This window comes from Patagioenas fasciata, chromosome 7, assembly GCF_037038585.1.
Source record: "Patagioenas fasciata isolate bPatFas1 chromosome 7, bPatFas1.hap1, whole genome shotgun sequence".
In the NCBI taxonomy this organism is placed as follows: Eukaryota; Metazoa; Chordata; class Aves; order Columbiformes; family Columbidae; genus Patagioenas; species Patagioenas fasciata.
The window spans coordinates 24521733-24544148 of record NC_092526.1 but is presented as its reverse complement, the minus strand read 5'-3'; the positions used below and the strand labels follow the sequence as shown (position 1 = coordinate 24544148).

Sequence of the window (22416 nt, the reverse complement as noted above, 5' to 3'; positions counted from 1 at the left end):
TGGCCTTTCATTTAACCTCAGATACAAGTTCCAATATAGAACAGCAGCTTCCTCCAATTCTCTCTTAAAGCTGCCATAAGGAGGCTTAACAGTGATTTTTCTCTTACTAAATACATACAGGTCCTATGAAGTACTACAGGCTAATATCAGCAAAATATTGATACACCTTCAGTTTAACTGATTTAATCATACATGGTACAGATTAATACTTCCATCCCTACTTTATTCTTGTAAAGAAAACTCAATCACTGGTTATCACCAAAGTAAACAAAGGATAATTTTAAAGAAATGGAACATTGAGAGTGACATACCATTTGTGATGTATCCAGTGAGACAATTGTTCTTTTTTCTTCTTCAGGACATTCAAGGGCACTAGAGACACTCGTCCCTCCTGCAAATATGGGAGTGACACTGATCACAAAATTCCTAAGTAGCTTTTCTTCTCATACCATCCCTCTCCCACTCCCTCCCTTCTGATATTGAACTTAATAAAGTAAGATCACTGAAGTTAACTGTTTGAGGCTGGTGATTAGCCTTTTAAGGCTGTCCATTCTCCCAAACCAGGTTTCACAGAAATCAATGCAGCACTGGAGCTGACAGTGCTTTAACAGCACTCAACAAACAACCATGAAGTTCTGTTACCATCTCAGCTGCTTCTTTTAAGTCCAAACTAGTTTTAAAACAGGGAAGGATTAAAAAAAATAAAGCCATCTAAGAGAGCTATGATTTCTGTATATACTTTTGAGATCACTATGGAAGCCATTACACTTCCACCTAGAAAACTTGCTTAAAAGTCTGCCTAATAGAGGAATGCAATACTTATCTGAAAGCGTGAAAGAAACAAAGGGTATAATTATATATAAAAAAATATAGATAAAACCAAATGTCAGACTTCTCTGGAGCTTTCTAATGTATTTTTATAGGATGTCCCAGAACAGCCTCTAAGAAGCCTTTGGCTTCTGAAAGGCTGCAAAAGCCCTAGGAAAAGAGATTAGGAAGCTAAGAGATACACAGTGAAAACCAATGGCAAGTACAGAGACAGTGTCAACTAACACAACAGCCTCCAAGAACAGTAAAGCCTGTCAACTTTGTTTCCAATGATAGGAAATGTGGCATTTTCCTCAAATACCAACTCCTACAGTAGCAACTCCAGAAGCTAACAATAGTTCAGTACAAACAGACTTGGCAAACAATCTAAAGATCTTTCTCTATCCTGCTCAGTGAACAAAAGATAGTCAGTATTGCTGCTTTCAGCTGTACCAATTTATTGTTTCCAAAGGTGACCTGCAGCAGCCTTGCAACTCTCCAGACCTAGCAAGAGTGACAGTGTTGGAGGGAAAAACAGCTCCTTTGGTTTGGTGTTGCCTTCAAGTGCCATGCTGATCTTCTGAAATAGTAAATGTCCTTCCTGCAGGGGCTACACTCCTACAGCATAAGCAAGTACCAAGTAAAACACACAGATCTATCCCACAGAATTAAGAGTTCTTGACCAAAAAGCTTATCACAGAATGAACTCATGAAAGCCAACATCCCAAGTTCCCTGAGCTGAGTCAAAACAAAGCAGCTCATGACTCTACTTCAGCAGCCTTAGAGGAAAAAGCATCCACAACTAAAAACCTGAAGTTCTTTAGAAGTTCTTCAGGCTGAGAAAGACACAGATTATAGATGCCTTTACCTGTGCTCTGCACCTGGAACACTTCCTGAAAACCTTTTGTCATAGGAACCTCTACTCTAACTCTCAAACTGAACAATGTCTAAAAGAAAATTAGAATTATCCTTAATGCTTTTGCACTACAGCACGTGACCACAATCCTCATGGGACCTATGAGATTCAACAGTACAAAAAACCCTAATTTACATAGGTTTCTCGGAACAGAGCCTGAGTAATCCATCCAAAACCATGATCTCTCTAACACAGACATTTGAATTTCTTGACGTATTTCCTAGAAGACTTCCAAGGCACAGAGGTAGATTTCAGCTTCATTCAATCATTCCTCTTGCAATTTCAATATTCAAGATGTTGACATACTTTTAATGACCTCCACTAAATTGAATATAGCAGCTTTTAATACTGCAAGATCACAAAAAAATTAAGACCACTCTTGAGATACTATTGAACTATTATTAAAAAAATATCACTACGATCACATATTTAAATCAAATTCAAGTATATTGCACTAGCAATGTTAAACAGATTTGAGATTCCATAACACTTACCACCAAACGGTATTATGCAGAGATTGTGTTTGCAGGCTAATTCCACAATTTTAACTACATCTTCATGGCAAACTAAAAAAGTCCAAACAATCAAAAACCAGGAGTTATGCATAGTACCATTATTAGTGCTTAGTACTAAATAGGGTTTTCTGAATAAGCAGTAGCTCCTTTTCTGACACCAGCAAGGATGACATTTCAAAGGGTTAAGCAGTAAATAAGAGCTGGGCTCAGAAGTATCAGAGTTCCAGAGCAAAGTTTAAACCTGAAACAATTCTACATTTGAAGAACTAACTATAGCCTTCGTCTCCCACTCTACTCACAAATTGAAACATGCAAATTCTCAGGGCAAGGTGGGCTACCAAACAGTTAACAATTAATCTAGGTGTCTGGGAAAACAAAATTTAAAGCTTTTGTTGAAAATAAATGGTCCAATTTAAGTGAGAAAGAAGTCTCTTCTGAGAGCTGAACACCACATTTTTCCTCCTGGCTAACATTCAGTTTCAGAAGCAGAGCTGCTGGTGAAACCTACTTTTTCACAATGTATTCTGTATCTGGCCAAAGAAGGAAGCAGAAATCCTTGTGCACAGGCAAGGAAAAAGATCAAATACAGCATGTACCTGAGCTTATGCAAACAGCAGAGAATGAGCAGGACTGAATAAACATGCTTATTAACTCTGGCTACATTGCTCTTGCCACACAGAGCAGCTTTCAACAGTGGTAAGTCAATCACTTTATTGATTTTGGAGCTGCACAAAAAGCTGTGGCAAGTGCTGTTCATAGTCATCACTGCTGTCATGTCAATACCTGTACTCAAGTAATGAGATGCACTTACAGCACCTCTTTTTATGCCTCCCGTATGAGATCTTTTTTCCCCCTAAATAAAGGAAGTAAACTTGAGCTAAGACTAAGTTCTTACCAGAAACTTTGGGCTGTTTAATGCAGTGCAGCTAAAGTATCAGAAAGTTACAAAAGGTAAGGAAGGAGTTGGATTTGTACAGCTGAACAGAAATTGGCAGCTACTGAGATCAACTGACTTTTCAGTTAGCTACTGGAAGTAGTTCCTAGGGATCAGAGAATTATGACTCAAATAGAAAATTCACACAAGTGCACAAATAAAGTCATATCAGCTTTAAGTATTTGTATCCTTCTACTAGAAAGAAGCAAGCATATTTTCTGCTAGAGATTATGTACAACAGCATTAGTTATTAGTCTGTTTAAAGTAGGCCTAGCCTGCACTCAAATTGCACTGCTCTTTCTTCAAGTCAATGATCCTTTGTAAAGTGTTCCAATAGGAGTTACAGGTGCTGTACCTTTTTTTAAAGTACAACATGTTATAAACCAAAGGTCTTTAATACAAACATTTCACTACCCTTCTACTGTTATGTACTCCTTTCAAAAACAAGACTGAGACTGCAGTTTAGACAACTATTCTTGGTGAACATACAAGTTCAAATTATGCTGTGGTTACTTAAGTCACAAATTCAGCTGTCAACAGAAACTTCAGCAATATTTAATAAATTTGACTTCCCCACAAAATGATGGGATTTCACAAGCACAATCTACAATCCAGATATTAAACAATCATGGTTACCATTCATGAGAGAATTCCTTCAATTGCTATAAAGATGAGTTACATCAGTGAACCAAGAGACAGCTTCCCCCATAACAAGAAAGCACAAGAGTTTAGTAAATAACAGCCTCCAAGATCAGGAGGGAGAGTAAGACAATTAAAGCTTACCAGGCCATACAACTATATCAGGAATTCGCTTAAACATTCCTTCCCTGAGTACAAATATTTCATGTAGGCAGTGACCTGAAACACAAACAATAAGTTAACAAGTTCAAACAAGGAAGCATCAAAAGCAGCACAGTTACATAAATGAAGTTCTCTCACCATGAGCTCTGAATACCCGATCTTCTGCATCTTGTGAATATGAGATTTTAGTGGCTCTAAGATCCTGAAGAAATTCTTCATTTACAATGGATGGAGGTACATCATTAACATTTAAGGATGCCTAAAATATAAGAAAGTGGGTTCAGTAAAGGTAGGTTCACTGTTACAGCATTTCTGTACAATAGAAACAATAAAAACAGGTTAACACTAACTGATACCCAAAACACAACTATTTCAGATCAGAAATACAGGAGTTCTCTTCCTCATCTTCAATCGCTGATCCCACCTGTCCTACCTGGTACTCAGCTGACCAGATGCACACAAAGTTTTATTCCAATAACACATTCTTATCCTTTTCCCTCCCCAGAAATTTGGAGAAATGTACCACCTTATGAGTGCAGACCAAACAAAATACCTTTTTAAAGACTTCCCAAGATCCAACAAAAACAGCTGCTTGAACGGAACTACAGACTCTCTTGTTGATAAATGGGTAGAATGGAAAGTCAGAATCCCTTTTTGAATATAAATCCCTCCTCCAATACAGAGGAATACATACTAAAGCAGCTAACCACTCTGCAAATCTTCTACTTACACTTCTGTTTCTACCAACTCACTTCCCCTTCTCCTGTCATGTAGTGGAAGTTAAATCCATTTTGGACCAAAGCCTAATCATAAGTCCAAAGCCAGGCAAAACTAAGTTTGACTTGAACTAACACCACCAGTATACTTTGAGTAGACCTCACACATCAGAAAGACTTGATAAAAATCCCTGCTCAACCACTAACATGCATGTGTTTCCAGAAAGCCTCCAGCTACAAGTCCTAATCAACACCTTGGAAAAAAATTCTTTCAAAGAAGGTACACTGGACATTTTGGCTTACCAACTGGGGTTGAATCAAGGTTCTGCAGATCCAGAGGGAGAATCCCTGCTTAAGGTTTTCTAACAACCTGTTCTTCCAGGTCCTTACAACAGATGTCATATAGTATTCTAAGGGCTTCTCAGAATGCAGACCTAGACACTTAATTCCCTTTTCTAGAGTATACTTCAGATATCAGGCACATAAAAACAGTTCATGTGCTTATTTTTTAAACCCACTTAGAGAATGAGGATTCTTTACAGAATCCAGTTCCAAAAAAATAAGATCTTTGTGGACATTAAGTGTAATGTTTTTAATGTTTTTTGATGGTTCCAAAACCATGGTGGTTTTTTCTTTTCTTTCTCTTTAAAAATGGAGCCAATAAATTGATGTATACTTTTCTACAGGTAGCCTCCCTAAAGCACTATGTTTTCTACTACAAATGGCCTCAAATCAAGCAGTTTAAAATTAGATGTAAGGCTTGTCTTCTAACTAACTTCTGGACTTCAAATCCTATTGCAAAAGAAAATTATGGTCAAGAATCTTATTTCTAGTTATAAAAATCCCTCAAGTTCAAGAAGAGGAGAACTGAAAATTTTTTACTATGCCATCTTTTGTTTTAAATACACTCCTAAAAATAAGGAGTTGCACAAAAATTAGTTAGAACACAGTCCAGTGCTTTTAAATTTCTATTATGAAAACCTTACTGACAAATTCACAGAAGTCATCTTCAACTCAAATAGAAGAACATTCTTGCAATGTTGTTATAAAGCCATTAGGAAAGACTACAGGCTGCCTAATGATGCCAGAACAAGGTTGCTTACAGCAAAAAGTATTTTGTATAGTGTTTCACATAGTCAAAAAACATTTATTTGACCAGCCTAGCCTATGCTTCTTGGAAATTATAGAGAGCAAACAGCAATACTGAATTCATTTTTCTTTCACCTTCTGAAGTTTCAGTCTTCTACCAAAAAAAAAAAGTTATATACCCACCCATTCAGCTTTTCTTTCCCAGAACAGAGTTTTGCCTATCTTTGCTCTTAATAACCTCCAGAACAGTTAATACTTTTTGCCAACATGCATCTTAAGATACAAGCTTAGAGGATAGCACCAGTTACAAACTAACAGCAAGGAAAATAGAGATTAATAGTCTCCCATCTGCCACCACAGCAGCAGCCTATTCTGAATGGGTTTGATTCTCAAAGTAATAAGAGCCAAAGAAGGGAAGTTTTAACTTTCAACAGTAAGGTTTTCAGGCATTTAAAACACCCATGGGGTTGGAACAGGCCTGCCTGTCCACCCTACAAGAAATTATGTAAGGTTATATAGAAATTAAGAGTACTTACATGAATAATTCAGAAAGCAATATCTGCATGGGATGTTCATGACTGATAGCTAACAACATTTAGAGGTTCAAAAGGATAGCCAAGTGTTTGTTTTGAAGTTTTCATGTGAGAGACATGGCCTAGTAAAAATACAGTTTCAACAATGATTTGACTTCTAGAAGAGGATAAGTGCTGTTCTGACTTGCTTTAAGGATAACATAAGTGTTGCTTAGGTGAGGGGTACACTGCTGCTGAGACCATGATTGTAGGGGTCAGTCACAACAAGCACAGAGGAACTCAGGTCCTGGACTGCTGCTCTCAGCTCTTACTATTCTGCTATTAATACACATTCACACAGTCTTGTTTGCTAACCCAAATAGCAGAGCTCTGACAGAAATCGAGAAACATGAGAAACAAAGAACCAGCTACCAAATAATATCTTTAAGCCACTTTAAAAAAATCCCTGTTAGCTGTGCTTACATTTTCTATTTTAAACTTCGGTTTCCTCATGGATTTCCACAGACAGAACAACCATTTCAAGTTGAACATCAAGTGCCTGAAGATCTTTGTCCATAAGAGGTACACAAAGTACTATGACAATTCCTTCCAGGTGGCTTTAAGTATCTTGATTTTTACCTCTCTTCTATAAGCATTTTAATCCTTTTGTTTTCATCTTTGAAAACAAAAGGCTGAAGAGTTAATATTGTCCATATAAATCCTACATACAACGCCAAGCAAAAATATACCTTTATTTATTCTTACGGTATTGTAATATTTTAAGATTTGTGCACTGAAAGGCTAGACAGTAAGCCCATGTAAACTAGGTCTAGACTTATCTTTGGGGATTCTTGTCTGAAAAAGTGAAAACACACCAGGCCTTGAGCTTCACAGAAGCAGGTACATTTACTGTTGCTAATTATAGCAGGAAAAAAACCAACCACACGAAAACACATGGAACAGGGAATCCTCCAGTCTTATAGAACAGAAGCAGCAAAAGATGAAAGACACATGGTCCAGGAGATCTTTCTCCTACTGCCATTCCAATACTCAAGTTCCTTCATGCTCAGATGATAGAAGGTGAAGGACCAGTATAGCGTAACAGCCTGAAAGATAACTAGGAACCATCAGAGAGACATGAAAATGGGAGACCTACAGTAGTAGTTGAGAATAGCTACGAGAAGTTCAGATACACACTGGAGGCTGCAAAGAGTCCTATTCTGTGTCAAGGCAGTCAGCCTGTTTCAGATTGCAACAAGAATGTCAAAACCAAAGGGGCACAACACAACAGGAAAGCATTCAACATTGCTGGCAGGTATCCTTAAAACCTGTTTTGCAAGACATGTTGCGAAACCAAGACACCATTCAAGAAGCCACCCTCATCCTGACTCTTAGTTCTATTATTTCCTCTACATGTAGAAAGGGAACAATGTCTCAAGATCTCTGGTCGCAGCAAATTAAAGCAGCTGACAGTTAAGAGTAATCCTGGTCAAGGAAAACACATCAAGATCAGTTTTTTCCAAAATATCTTGGCAGATGTAGACTGTGCAACTCATAGCAGATTAAAGTATGTCTTGACTAGAAGACTGAAGAAACATTGGGCTTTGGGTATCATTAAATACACTGAAAATACAGCACAGTTTAACTTCACTGAACCTTCTGTCTTTGTTATCATGAACAGTGCTCAAGTTGCATAAACAATTCCCTCTAGGCTAACAGTTTCTGCATCTTGAAAAGCAACCTACAAACAAAGACAAAAACACCTCCTGGTATTGGAGACTTCAATTCCAACAAAAGCACTACCAGTTAACCTGGAACCACAGTCATGCTAAGTCAAACATTTCATGTGGAACAATTTTTTCAAAAACTGTATTAATATTAATACAGTATATTTCAATAACATGCAAGGTGACTTTCAGGACAACAGCTGAATCATCTTTAACAATGTGGTCTTGATTACCACCAAGACTAATGTTCAAAGGAACTGGTTCAGCTATTTACTTACTCTAGAGGTAGTTCTGTGTTCCAGACTTGCTCCAAAGGTTTTTTCTATCCATTCCTTAAAAGTTGGTAATACCATACCACCTAATCTGTACCTGAAAAGTCAATATTACACAGGGTCATTTTAAATTAACAGACTGTATGTTAGATACACTTTTGATTTTATGTATGCACAAATACTTAAATTTTAAATCAAATTCTTTACCTACAAGCCTGCAAAGATTCTGCAGATTTAGTTTTTACGCAGCTGCACATTTCATTATATTTTATTGTTATGTACTCCACACAAAATCAGTTGTCAATATCTTGGGTATTATTTACCTTCATGATCTTTGGGAATTGTGGCATAAGGCTTTTCAGATATCCCACCCCCTGAATCTTTACTTCTAAGAAAGGTCTCTCATTTTCAGTAGGACAGAAACCAGTGTCACAGTTTATATGCCAGTTACAGGTAGAGGACAAGTGTGTAAGGACACGATGCAATGTGAACAGAAACAGTCTCAGACACAGAGACTCAGCTCAATACACCTTACATGTTAAGAGGAAACACAGTGTTGAAGGTTCTGCCCTCATCAGAATCCATCAGACAACATGAATTTATTTCTATTGCACACTTTGGCAAGAGTTTAGCCATGTGACAGATGAAGACTTACAGACAAAGGAGCTGTTGGTGAATATGTGTACCACGTGTGAAAACAAATAGGGCTGAGGACACAAAGCAGGGATAATCTATTAAGTGTATACGTATACACATCTTGTGTATGTTTATGTATGCACAAGTATTCTCCAAAGAAAACAGAAAAAGGACCTTTCTTTGGTATTAAGAACTTTCAGCAGCTGAGAATCCTTACTATAGTTTGTACCTGGGTCACTGCATTAAACTTCATGGGTCTTCCTTCTGAGATTATTCAGTCACTGTTAATTCAATTATGACCCCGTCCTCAGAGCTGTTGCAACCACCTCTACAACTAAGTCACCCATTACACAGAAAGATCAATTCCTTTTGTTTCCTCACGTCAACCACCTCCCAGTTCTCCTATGGCAAACAAACCCTACACTACTGCTACAGATAAAAGGCCATAACCCTATCTCAACTCAAGCTAGACTCTTCAGCTTGAAATACAGCATTCAGTTCTTCCTTGTGACAGCTGTTATTGTTTCATCATGTCCACATGAAACAGTTAAGTGAATTCTACAAAAAGGAAAGTGCAATAAGCCATGAAAGTTTAATGCATTTGCAAAGGTACAGAGAGACTCAAGTCAGCCTGGTGTGCTCTCTTTTCTAGACTAGCAAGAATCATCCATCCCTGGTGAGATGGTAGAGTCTATAACAAAGATCACTTGATATGTGGAAAAGCATGGTCTCTTGGGAAAGTCAACATGACTTTCAAAATGGGAAATCCTGTTTAACCAACCCTTGGAATTCTATCAATGTGTAAAAACTGTCAGTGAATAAAGGAGATATAAGTAACACTAAATTTCACACTCCCTAATACCTCTGCAGCTATATGCAACTCCAAAAGCTATTTGGGATAATACATTTGTATAGTACTAAAGAAAAGGTTCTCTAAAGTACTAAAGAAAAGGCTGAAGGATAAGAAAGTCAAGAAGCAAAGGGCAAGGTTTCTTGATCACTGTCCAAGACAGACTCAGGAGTGCAACTTGCCACATACTGGTGCTGTTTGACATCAAGTTTTCATCAGTGATCTGGATGGTCTCTCCAACCAGGTGAATAATATTAAGCTCTTTTGGGTAGACAGATACTACACTGATGGGATGGAACTCAGTACCTTAAACCCAAGCAGACAAAGAAGGAAGATGTAGATAATTCCAAGAGTGAAAAAAATTACTTGCATACTTTGCAGAATCAGACTGGTAGTTAGTATAGGAAAAATCATGGCGTCTTCATTGACAACATACAACAGCAGCCAGTGTTATGCATCAACCAGGTAGGCATACAAAAGAAGACAGTTCAACTCTTCGCTGCTCTGTGGAAACCCGGGGTACCAACACTTTGAGTGTTACACACTGGTTTTGTCCCTGTATCTCCAGAAAGATGTAGTGGAGCTAGAGAGGGTTCACAGAACAGCAACTATAAAGACCAAGGGGCCTGACAGAGACTAAAGAGCCCGGGATTCCCCAGCATGGAGAGAAAGGAGAAGAGAGGACATGATTGCATCTTGTATAATCAATAAAGCAGTAGATGGGCTTAAGAACTGTCATTAACCGAACCCCGCAACACAGTAAGGTATACTTGGTTTAAAAACACAAGTACTTGACACAAGAGCAACCTGCAACTTGTGTCAGAGGATGCTATAGAGGAAGACAGACTTGAAACCTATTAGACAAATTTATCAACAGATCTTTAAGTAGATACTAAAAGGACAAGGTATTTACCATGTCTTTGCAGATGCCTATTCTCCTATTTTCACTTTACTCTCCTTTGCTACTGTGACAGAGTGTTCCATAGAAACTACACTGGTGTTGCCCAACAGGACGTTTCTAATATTATCCAGGAGTTAGAGAGAGAGAATGCCAATGGAAATGGAAAACACACCATTCTCTCCCATTCTAGAACAGCAACTGCTACTCAAACAGCAGCCTTAATATGCTTTCTCCTGAAAAAATATAATCCAAGTCCAGCCCTTAAACATCAAAGCACACTGCATATATTTTCTGTGCAGCATAACCTACCCCAGATAAACTAAAAATATCAGATGAAAGAATGAGCAAAGCGACAAGAGTCAGAATCCTAGCAGAAGGAGAGACATCAAGATCTCCCTAAATATTATACAGTGAACCCAAGGGCATAAGACCAGGCTTTGCATTTTAATCTGGGTCTGAAAATTAAGAAATCAAGGATTAAAGTGTTCAACATAAGTTAGGTTTTTGAAACTTTGACTCAAACTAGCTCGTGCTAGTTTATACAAAGACCAAGAAGGAATTTTTATTAAGGACAGTATTATTTCTAACTTACTTCTCTTCTCCATTCTTTTTCTCTACTCTTACAAGAAGTGTACTTTTTTTAAAACCAGTGAAGATACTGCAAGACTACTTTCCACTGAGGCAGAAAAAAACCCAGTAAGATGTCAAGTGACAGGCTTAAATCTCACTGGAAAAAAGTTAGAGATCCCCAAGTAGACTTAGTTTTAATGCCTTTTCCTCAAAAAAAAACATTTATCAGAAAAGCAAGCTTGCTGTACAGAGCTAGCAGCTAATAAATCAGAAGTGTTGCTACTACAGAACAAAACTGAAGAGTAGTTTTTATTTTTAAGCTCAGAGAACAAAGTATATCCATGCACAACTGTTAAGAAATCTAGAACACAAATTGGAAGTTTAATAAAGCAATTTGTTGATGCTCAAGAGATTCTCAAAACTGGCAAAACTGTGTTGGCCTGCTCAATGTTATCTAAAGCTTTAGAACATGGTGCAGATTCTCAGCCCAATTCCTTTCTCCAAGGGAAGTTTAATGCAGAGAGCATACCTGGTTACAGAAAACACTTGAATTAATTTGTCTTTGTAATACTTTTAATAAACTATCCAATAAGCCACACAGTCTGTTTTACCACATTAGATTACTGTGTATAAAATTCAGTAAACCTGTTAAACGCAGAACAACAAACAACCTATTTTATGAGATAAAGCAAGGGTTTTTGTTGTCTTTGGATTAACTCTTTAAAAAAAAAAAAAAAAACACAACACACAAACACACTTCAGGTATATAAATTTTCAACTTACCTTTTTCCTGTGAATTCTGCTTGACCCTTCTTATTGAAGATGAATTTGGAGTCATTATATCCCCAGCCATTCCACTTCAGAAGTTCTTGCCTTAAAGGGAGAAAAATATGTGAGAATGTTAGCATATTGTGAGCCTAGAATGATCTGTAGTTACATGGCTTTGGGGAAAAAAAGTCTTATCAGACAGCAATTCAAGAAATCAAGTACATATCAACAGTGCATATCTTAGAGCTAAAAGTCATTCTGCAACCAGTCATGTCTCCTTCAGATCACATCCTAAGACTTGAAAGACAAGATACTTTAGAAAAACAACCATCTTAAGTCAATGCACATTGCATGGTGATATGCTGAAATTAGCAAGGACGATGTTTGAAAGATGATGTTTTTTAAATCTACACAAATATTAATACACAAATAAGAAATAGCTAAATATTTTCAGAATGAAAGACATTTAGAATTTTTTTCCTCTGTCAAAAGGATAATTTCAAAATTTTAGTAGTTTGACATTACTACTGTAATCCCACTGCATTCTTAATAATATTCCCTTCATGAGGCACTCACAAAGACATCTGTATTGAAAATATATTTCAGAAAGTAAAAAACCCCAAGAACTGCAGGAATAACATACCAAATACAACCTGAATGTGCTCTCAAAGCATGCCATCATAAGAATAGGAATATTAAAAAAAAGAGAAACCAAACAAACCACAACCACCAAAATACCACAATAAAATTGAAATACCTTAAGCACAACCATACCAAAACATAGGATCTCTTAGTTATGATGAAGTAAGAAATCTAACAGTATAAACGTATTTAACACTGATACAGAAAGTAATTACACATTAATCTAACTTTGCTTAAAAGTTTGCTATTTATTTACATTAGAAATTCAGTACTAACCAAAAAAATCTGAATTTTAGTTCCGAAAAAGACATCTTAAAGTCTGTAAATAGATGATTTACCTCACTCCACTATATTCAGTGAATGTCGCTCTTACTCTTTGACTGTATTAGCTAAGGGTAAGATGATCGGGTGACTATTTCAGAAAGACCTTGCAACTAAGAGAAAACACTGCCTCAAGTCAGTTATAAATCCAGCGTTATATACAAGATAACTGGGTGATAACTGATTACCAAAGGCTTTCATTATGAAGATAATATTAACATAGGCTGCTAACAGACTATCAATGTTGTAATGAAATAGACTTGGCTTAATCAAAATTCATTTTCCTTCAAACTGCCTGTACACAAGGTTTTAATCAAATGGGGAAAAAAAACACAAGCACAGACATATATTTCATTACAATTGTTTGAATCGGACATTTCAACAAGCCTTTAACAAATTTAGCACTTCAAGCACACTTTCTAGAGCAGTTTGAGTACTCCAGTAATTACTACAGTTTTGTGAAACAGCCAGCCTATGTTGTTTTTCCACACTGAGGAACACTTTCTAAAATTTCAGCCAAAATTAAACTTTTTGATCAGACAGCTGTCCGGACCCAGAAGCCTCTCTGGCTGCCGCCTCACTCCATGGACTCAGCCTTCACACATGTAGTGTTCACTCAAAGTGCGAGTATGGACTCCTGTTAAACAGCATAGGAATGACTTGTGCTATTCCACTGACACGATAGATTATGAAAAAGCGTCCTCAATGCATGTTATGCACTCTTGCCTGTTTTCACATGTATTCCTATATTCTACACATGTATATTTATAAATATTGTGTGTATTTATAAGAAACTCCACAAAGACACTAAGTTACACGCAGTCAAGCTGTTCCCAGCTGAGAACAGGCTGATACAGGACTGGCCAACTCAAGTGACATTTCTCTCATTTTTTGAACTAAACGTTCCCCTCAAATCCCCACGGTTGTGTCCTCCTCAAGGTAAGACTTCTCCCTCTGCTGACTAAACATAGTATTTCTACATACCTGACCCTCTATAGTTTGTCAAATCCTGTAAAATCTGAAAAGGTTCGATATTAATAAGTGATTTTTTTCCAATCTGCTTCCCCCCTAGAGAGGTAAGTCCCCTTGCAAGGCAGTGCCGCAATGCACACGCCAAGTGTGATACATGGAATGGGCTCCAGAAACGAGCTGCAAAGCTGGAGACACTCAGACAAAGACAAAAGACCAGCTCTAAAGGAACCCATGACATGAGATTAACTGATAAAGCACAGCTTTGAAAGTATCATTAGTACATATAGATCCTTCCCACAAAATCCAGGGGTGGTGCGACTAATTAAGGCATTGAACAAAGGCCCAGATACAAGGCCTTTCTCCTAAACTGACTGCATTCCCAGTGTTTGTCTCTTCTCAGGGCCTGCTTTCCTAGGGCGGTGTTAAACTACCTGCTGATTTCGTTAGGCTTTAAGATACAGACTAGAGGTTAAGAGTTTAAATTCTTCAGGGTTTACTCTCAGATTGAAATGTTCCTGAACAAAACAAGTACACAGAGGTTTATTCTGCCAGACGACATAGTTCTTGTTATTGTTGTGATAATAAATAAAATCGAATATAACAGTTCCCACATTCGTGGAACAGCTGGTTCTAAAACATCTCAGCTACCTCATAAAAGGTGATTTCCCCCATCCTCACATAATGGGCAGTATTACATCTTGTGACAGGTAAACCCCCCAACAAAATGTAAACATTTAATTTTTAGATTCAAAACTACACTGAGGATGTGAGAGGATTCAGTTTGGAGAGAGGAAGGGCTGTTTTTGTAGAACATCATCTTACATTTATTCTTTCTTTTGTTCCACCATACCACAATTCTGACAGTTTGAGCACTGCTGTTTGATTTCCTTACTGTAGTTCCTAGCACTTCACGCCTCCACACTAAGAACAAGTCAGCGGAAATACTACACGTGGCTCCCTAAAAAAGAAGCCAAAAAAGACCAGATTTTGAAAGACTGATTAGTCAGTTCTGATCTGTATAATAGACATCGCCTGCAGTGAAGACCAAGTTGCTTAGATCTTTTCACACACTATCTGAAAAGTTTGCTCTCCTTGAACAGGAGCTGGCAAACCTCAAGACTCAAGATAATTACTTTTAGTCCAGAGGAGATCTGCAAGTTTCCTAGACTGAGGCACTGTCAGTATCATACTGATATAATTCAAAGACCGTAGCAGAACTTTTTGGAAGAGCGTTACACATTAGTTGACTTTTTTTGGAATATGTACAAGCAGCTCTGCCAGCCAGAGGCCGGGCAGCACACTGTTCATGACCAACTCTGCCTCACACAAAGGAAATACACAGCATGTGCCTGCTCTGCATTTCCTCTTCTTTCCAGCTCACGTTCAGAAATTGAATCTGTAATTTGACAGCATATTAAGAAACAAAAGGCAAACATGAAAGAGTCTTTTTCTAATTGTAAGTGTTGTCACAGTATTCCTCCATCTTCATTTTCACACCTCTCTTTTGCAGTGTTATTTATACAGTCACCATTCCTTAGAAAAAGCCCTTCAGAGCCCAGCCTAGCTCCCCCTGCAATGCCCCACTGTAGCAGGCAGAGCTGCTGCCAGAGCAGCATCACATTTTCCTTGGCCCTTCCAGAACAATACAAGCTGTGACTGAGCAACTAATGGAGCCTTCTACACTTCCCAAGGTTTTAATTCCTAAAATCTCAGTGTTAAACTCATCTTCCAGGAGAGTATAAAAATCAGAAAGAATTGCTGAGCATCCACAGATCTAAGCGCACATTAAAAGCTCCCTCCGCATGAGTACACAACATATCCGATCCTGGCTCTGAAAGCAAGGGACTCAAACTACACATTGATCTGCAACTTAATATGTACCATCATCATACCTACCTATACTTTTACAAATTATGTATCCTATAACGCTTCAGTATTTTCTACCACCTGAAACAAAACTTCCCTTGCTGTAAGTTTCTATCCTCATTCTTCAGAACTTCAAGAATATGATTGCTAAACAGTAAAACAACAACAAAAATAACCTGTATATCGCATATAATATCCGAATACCCTGAGTAGCACCCAAATATCTCAAAACATGTTAAAAAGTTTCATGCCTTATCCTGAAAAAAACATGATCCATTTGGTCTAGTCAACTGACACGTTCATGGCACAGCTGTTCTACATGTAGCAAGACATAATTTACACACATCTCTATATTTCTTACCAATCCCCTCTCCAGGTCTCTGTGTGTGTGTATATATATATATAAAAACCAGACTCATCAACATTTAATATTATTCTTGCTTTAAAGACAATGTTACTCAGCTCTGTATTGTATCTGAACTGTTTCACTTAAAGACAACACCTTTCCTATTCATTGGCTTCAACAAAGTATCAAGTCCACTACCTCTACTTTCATCTTTGGCAGAAATAATGGAATATTTTAGCCAGGAGAAGTGTGAATTGACTATATTTTTTCTTGCCTCCTAACTTAGAAGTCATAAATTCACTACTGAAATGTATGAAACACTACAAAGCAAAGATTGCTTAACTTTTTTGAATATATTTATATTTTTATATAGACACACACATTTTATTGCCTTGATGCAATAAGGATTTTTTTTCTGCAAAATATTTGTTCAATAACTCAAGCATGTTCTGCTTTTATCTAGAAAACTGGCTGTGTAATAATTGAGGAGACAGTGGTCAGGAGGCTGTTCAGGTCACAGCCCCTGAAGGACCGTTAAGGTGCCTACAAACTGGACAGAGGCTCACAAGGTGGCAGCACGCCCAGCCAGGGGGGTGGCCCCACACACCCAGCTGAACTAAAGTTCCCAAGGCATTCAGACACTCAGCTGGGCAGGGAGAGGCCTCTGGACCTGTGCTATTTCAACAAAACCCTACCTGCCAGCACTCTCCAAATCTGATGTTTCAGTGAGAAGCACGGTGACCATTGGCTGAAAAAGTTCTGGCTCTCCCTAGAAAACTGAAGAACAAGGACAGGGTCTCCCCCAGGTATCCAGGCTCAGCATCGGAAGTTCAACCCACATGGAAATTATACCATGGATAACACTTTCCAGTAGTTTCAAATTCACACCACAAGTGTGTATCAGACATCTATACACACCATACGTACAGCTGCCAGTTGAAAGTTTTATACTGCAAAACAAAACGTATCACAAACAGTTAGATCCTTTTATAATATCAACATGCTCTAGACCTTGGAGAATAACACCAGAAGTAAACACAAAGCTTCTTCATTTATGATGAAGTTACGAGATTATGTTCAGTGAAATATCAGAACCAAGTAATCAATGAACTCCAAACACTAGCATCATGTGACTTAAAGAACAGAATTGCTTCATTACACAAACATATCATCTAAGCACATAAATATCAACCTAACTTCCTCCTCCTCCAAAATAACCTGAAGATCTGGTACTTCATACACAAAACTTGACATAGGCTAATTTACCCAAAGCACAAATGACAGTTTCATGTATTCAGAGATGATGAAAGTGCACTTCAACCCAGACAGAATCAATGTGAGTCAGGTGGAGCAAAGCCAACATGCTCACATCGATTTCCTAGCAACCACCTGCATTTTCAATTCAATCACCAGCTGATGCTCAACATTGAAACAAAACATACATAAAATACTCACAGACACTCCTGTTCTACAATCCAAGAACCAGCACATTCATGGAAGTTATTTAAAATAGCAGTTTTAAGGGCTACCACATGGGCTAAAGCACCACTATTTGCCTAATGTAACAATGCAAAAAAGCCTCACAGGTTGCAAAGTTCTTGTAAAACTCAGCACATGGGTGCAGTACAACTGAGGCAGTATTATGGTGCTAAGGCATTACAAGACACTATGCAAACAGGAACTCTTCACCACCCACCTCAGCTGGATTTTTGGCTACCATCTCAGAGCACCAGCAGGAAATCCAGAACCCTTTCTGCAGGCAATACCAGAGGGTCACTCTCCCTCTCATCTGGAGCAGCCTGCTCTGCTTGGGTTTACAATCACACTTTTCTACCAAGTAAGCACAACATGCCAGAGTGTTTTTGAAGCCAGTAGTAGATTAGTTTCAGGTGCCTGGAAATTAGGAAACAGAATGTAGCCCAAGGAATCACCTCAAGACCTGTTTTGTGAAAGCATCATTTATCTGGATAAGAACACCATGCTGCAGGCAGGAAGTATCTGCTGTGTTTGTCATTCTTATAATTCTTCCCTCCAGCAGACAAATATAATCTCAAGTCTGAAGTCCCATAACATCTATTTTATAACCTTAGACACATACAGGTTCTGTAGCCCACACCTTCAGCTAAGCCCCTGCAGCTGCACATAGACCTGATTCAGTTGATATTCTGTCTGCTGAATATCTGATATGGCAACACAAACCTGGGCTCATGTTTACAGTTTAAGTCTACAGCAAGCAGCAATTGCAGAACCAAGATTTTATACATAAGACTTCAAGGGTCTAGGTACTCAAAAGCACAGTGTACCTTTTTTTTTAACATGCTATGTAATAAATACATCAGGTAACTGCCAAACAAAAGTTTATGGCCTATATCAAACCTGAAGACTTGCACACAACAGCTCTATTTTTGATATAACAACACTACAAAGGTATTATGCTTGTCCATGACATTCAGCCTACAATTGATTTTTAACACTTCACATTATTTGTTCTCTACTAAGAGGTATAGTAGCATTTAAAGAAAGTCTAGTGGGCTGCAACCTGTTACACTGCAGATGTTCTTACTTCACTCCAGCTCAAAGTAGCATCTAGAAAGCCCAAGTAATTTGTCTATTGCATCAGCAGTTTATTCAGTCTAAATAAACAAATCAAAAATAAATAAATAGTTATATATACACACATTCATTTTCCTGTACATAACAGTTCAGATCTCAAGAAGTCAATCTACAAAATTCAGTCAGTTTTCGCTGTAAGCTGCTACTTTCTTTAATATAATAATCCATATTGTACTTTACATATTAAACATATTTCACACCTCTACCTTGCATCTGGGATTTTTCCTAATAAAATTTAATCAATTAATATATCCAGTTCAGTTTACTTAGTATCAAATAATCTAACAAGACATACTCTCCCACTTAAATTCTTACATTTAATCTCCCTGACATTCAACTGTTTGGAAAGAGATGACAGATAGGAATTGCTGTTGCATATGAAGTCACATTTGCCTTCAGATGATGACATCTCCTTTTATCAAGATAATGTTTCCATATGAGAATCTTCTTACTTTATCTGTTTCTCCACTTCAAGAATTAGCCTTGATTAGTAATTAAATGCTTTGATACAATCATAAAGCCACCTGTGAACTGCCACACCTTCCTCAATACAACAGGCTCTTACTCTTCTGTTCAGACTCCCCAGTGGCACCAGCCCTTTCTTTCTTTGCCCCGTTTCCACCACCTTAAGCTCAGAAGTCAGCTATACCAGGATTCAGCTTAGTGCCAACTGTTGCTTTAGACACGGTTGTCTAAAGAGTTAAGTGTTTCTTATAAAATATTGTTCTGAGTATTGGTGGGAAGATACAAAGCCTCTTTGATATTACTTGTTAAATTCAAATAGTATCAACTCTTTAAGGAGTTAATTCATGTTGCTGCTTGTGTGCACAAGCACAGGCACGTCGCAAGAAGAGCCAGAGGCCACCAATGTAATTGCAAAGAGCAAGTTTATTTTGGTTACCTCTCTACTGGGGGATCTCCGTAGCTACACCTGAGCTCCCAGGCAGAGGCGGCATAAGCGGGGACGCAGGCGCTGGTCAGTTCAGCCCTGCTGGAAGATCGCTGGGCCTGCTGAGCTCGCCTGTATTTCACGGCTTCAGGCAGGCGCAGCCTCCTGCTCTTCCTCACAACAAAGCAGGAATCTCAGACACAGTGATAAGGTGTCCAGAGTTTCTCCCAGGCCTGTGTTATCTAACACAGGGGTTCTACTTGTCAAGCACACAAGGTCAGTAAAACAATTAGTGTGATGTATGTGTTTTCTTTATACCCCAGCTGCGGGTCACTTGAGCGTGTTTAGCTTTCTCCTCCTCGCCAATCTTCCGCAATTCCCATACACTGCTTAATAAAATCCTAATTGTTATCAGCAACCACAGCAAGAACTGCAAGAGTCTGTATGAAGTTAAGGAGATATTAACACATCACCCTGAGCAACCTGGGTGTGAACTTGACACAAAGCAGGTGGCTGCCTATACACTCATACCCTGGAGAACAGTGTGCCCACAGTAATTAAAAGATCCACAAGCCTCTCTTCATCTCACAGGAAAGAAGCTTCTCCACAAAAAAAAGGAAATCCTGTGCTGCTTTCTCTTGCTCCATGACAAAAAATTTTAAGCCTACAAGCTACTGAGTCAACATTTAGTTACACTCAATATTCCCTTTTAACAAGGACCAAACTGTTTATGGTTTGATTTAAATAAGTTATAATACAAGCTATTATGGTAAGATTAACATCAGTGCACATTCCACCTCTGAGGCACTCTCACTTCCCAGCAGACAGAACAGTTACTCTGGTACAGCTGCGTCCTGGGGAGTTGTAGAATCCTACTGTTTTCAAAGCAGTACAAGTTGAACACTTCATCCTCAAAATACCCACTCATAAGTTTTTAACTCAAATCTCACCACCAAACTGAGCTTACTAATAATAAGCAGTCAACAGCATAACTTAGAAGTTCAGGAAAAAGTAATTTCAAGGAGTTAATCTTCCTCCTAAATTTTTTAGTAAGTTTTTCAGCACACCTGTAATCTTGTTAAGGCTCCAACACACATTGTGCAACTATGATCCCCATATTCCACTGCAACACTGCATTAAAATACAAAATTCAAGCCAGGAATGTCACCAAGATATAAAATCTCTCCACTCTTATAGCACCTGAGATTTCCCTCAACAAGATACTCAGATAAGTATAGAGTTGGTTGTCTTTTTATAGACATTTTCCCATCTCCATAATACTAATTTTAAAAAAGTAGGAAGCATATTACAATCTTCAAACACATCAATTTCCAATTACATTGTTTAGCCTCCAGAGGCATTTTTATTTGGAAACAGAAACATTTAGATAAGCACCCACAGACTATGAGTCAATACCACATACTCTCCTTCCTCCCCTCACTGGTGATGGATGTCTGGATAAGATCCTTAACAGTCTGGTCTCTGAACTATCAAGAAAGCCATGTTTCTGCAGGTCACTCTCTAGTGACTTTTGGATAAACAGCAGAAAAAAAAAATCTGTGATCAAAGATATACATCTAAAGCACCACAAATGTGTTTTGGTTTGTTTGGGTTTTTTTGCCATAGGAAGTCTACTTTGCAGAAGAAATGCATCATCAGGAGAGCGCACCTAAATCTGACACAATAGCATCTGCAGCTTTGACACCATTTCAAGCACCACAGGGAAGATGCAACAGGCATGATGAATGAAAATTTTGTTTAAAGTAGTTTTGGTTGCAGCTTTGCCAGGAAAAATTAACCTTATAGTTCAAAAGAGGCAGAAAATCTGAATCATCATAAAGAAGGCTGCAAGAAAAAAGCACCTTGGTTTGAATTGTCCTAATATTGCTGATAAAAAGCCATACAGTACCAATGTACCCACCAACATGCCAGTTATTTTCTACCAGATTTTTCAATGAGCCTTCTAGGTCTCATAAATAGATCAAGCAGCTCCAGATTAACTGGAAGTCACTTGAGCAGGACTCAAAAGTTCATGAATTGCTGCCTGCAAATCAGCACAGGCAGAAGAACTGTCTTCCTCTCCCATCACTCACTCCAAGACTTGGGTATTATCATCAAACACAAACTCTACCTAGATCCTCATATCCAAGCTATATTTCAGTATCAGCACTTTCACGTGCAACATTGCAAACATGTTTCAAACACATCTAAGGTGATCAGAGGGAACCTTAAGACAGAGATACAGCTTTCTTTTTTTGTTTTTGTTGTTCCTACACAAACAAAATGGGTGGGCTCTATATACATCGAGACAGTTGTACCTGCAGTGTGCATTAAGCTTTCCAGCAGCTCCCTTACACTCCTAAAGCCAAGTATCCAGCAGTTTTACCATAAACTCTTCAAAACAATCTTCTGGATTAAGAATAAAAATTATTTGGAGCAAAAATAGAAATCCATTCTGGTCCTCTGATCCTGTAGCAAACCCCAGTGTGCTGGTTGGACTGAAAATGGGTTCATTTTCTTCATGCAGTTAGAAACCTTTCTTTGCCATGGCTAGCACGGTCATTATTTGGACTTAGTTTAAAAACAAGAGATAACACCCCAGCACAGAGCTAATGTTTTTAATTGGTCTGGTCTGAGAGCCAAGGACACTCAGAGTGCTCTGCCCACAGGCGTGAGGCATTGAGGAAGGGGGGCAGAGATAGGGCAAAGCTTGGCTGACATCCAGACTGATCAGTAAGAGTATTCCACCCCAT

The 22416-nt window shown here is 38.2% G+C and overlaps 1 protein-coding gene across 1 annotated transcript in view; it reads right to left on the bottom strand.

The window, feature by feature from the left end:
- AGPS (alkylglycerone phosphate synthase) overlaps positions 1-22416 on the bottom strand; it is a 52900-nt gene that overhangs the window by 28365 nt on the left and 2119 nt on the right. The window contains exons 2-7 of the mRNA XM_065840770.2: positions 12030-12119; positions 8296-8386; positions 4112-4232; positions 3956-4030; positions 2218-2289; positions 312-391 (exon numbers count right to left, since the gene is read on the bottom strand). Of these exons, the coding sequence (XP_065696842.1) occupies positions 312-391; positions 2218-2289; positions 3956-4030; positions 4112-4232; positions 8296-8386; positions 12030-12119 (529 nt within the window). The remainder of the gene's footprint in view (positions 1-311; positions 392-2217; positions 2290-3955; positions 4031-4111; positions 4233-8295; positions 8387-12029; positions 12120-22416) is intronic.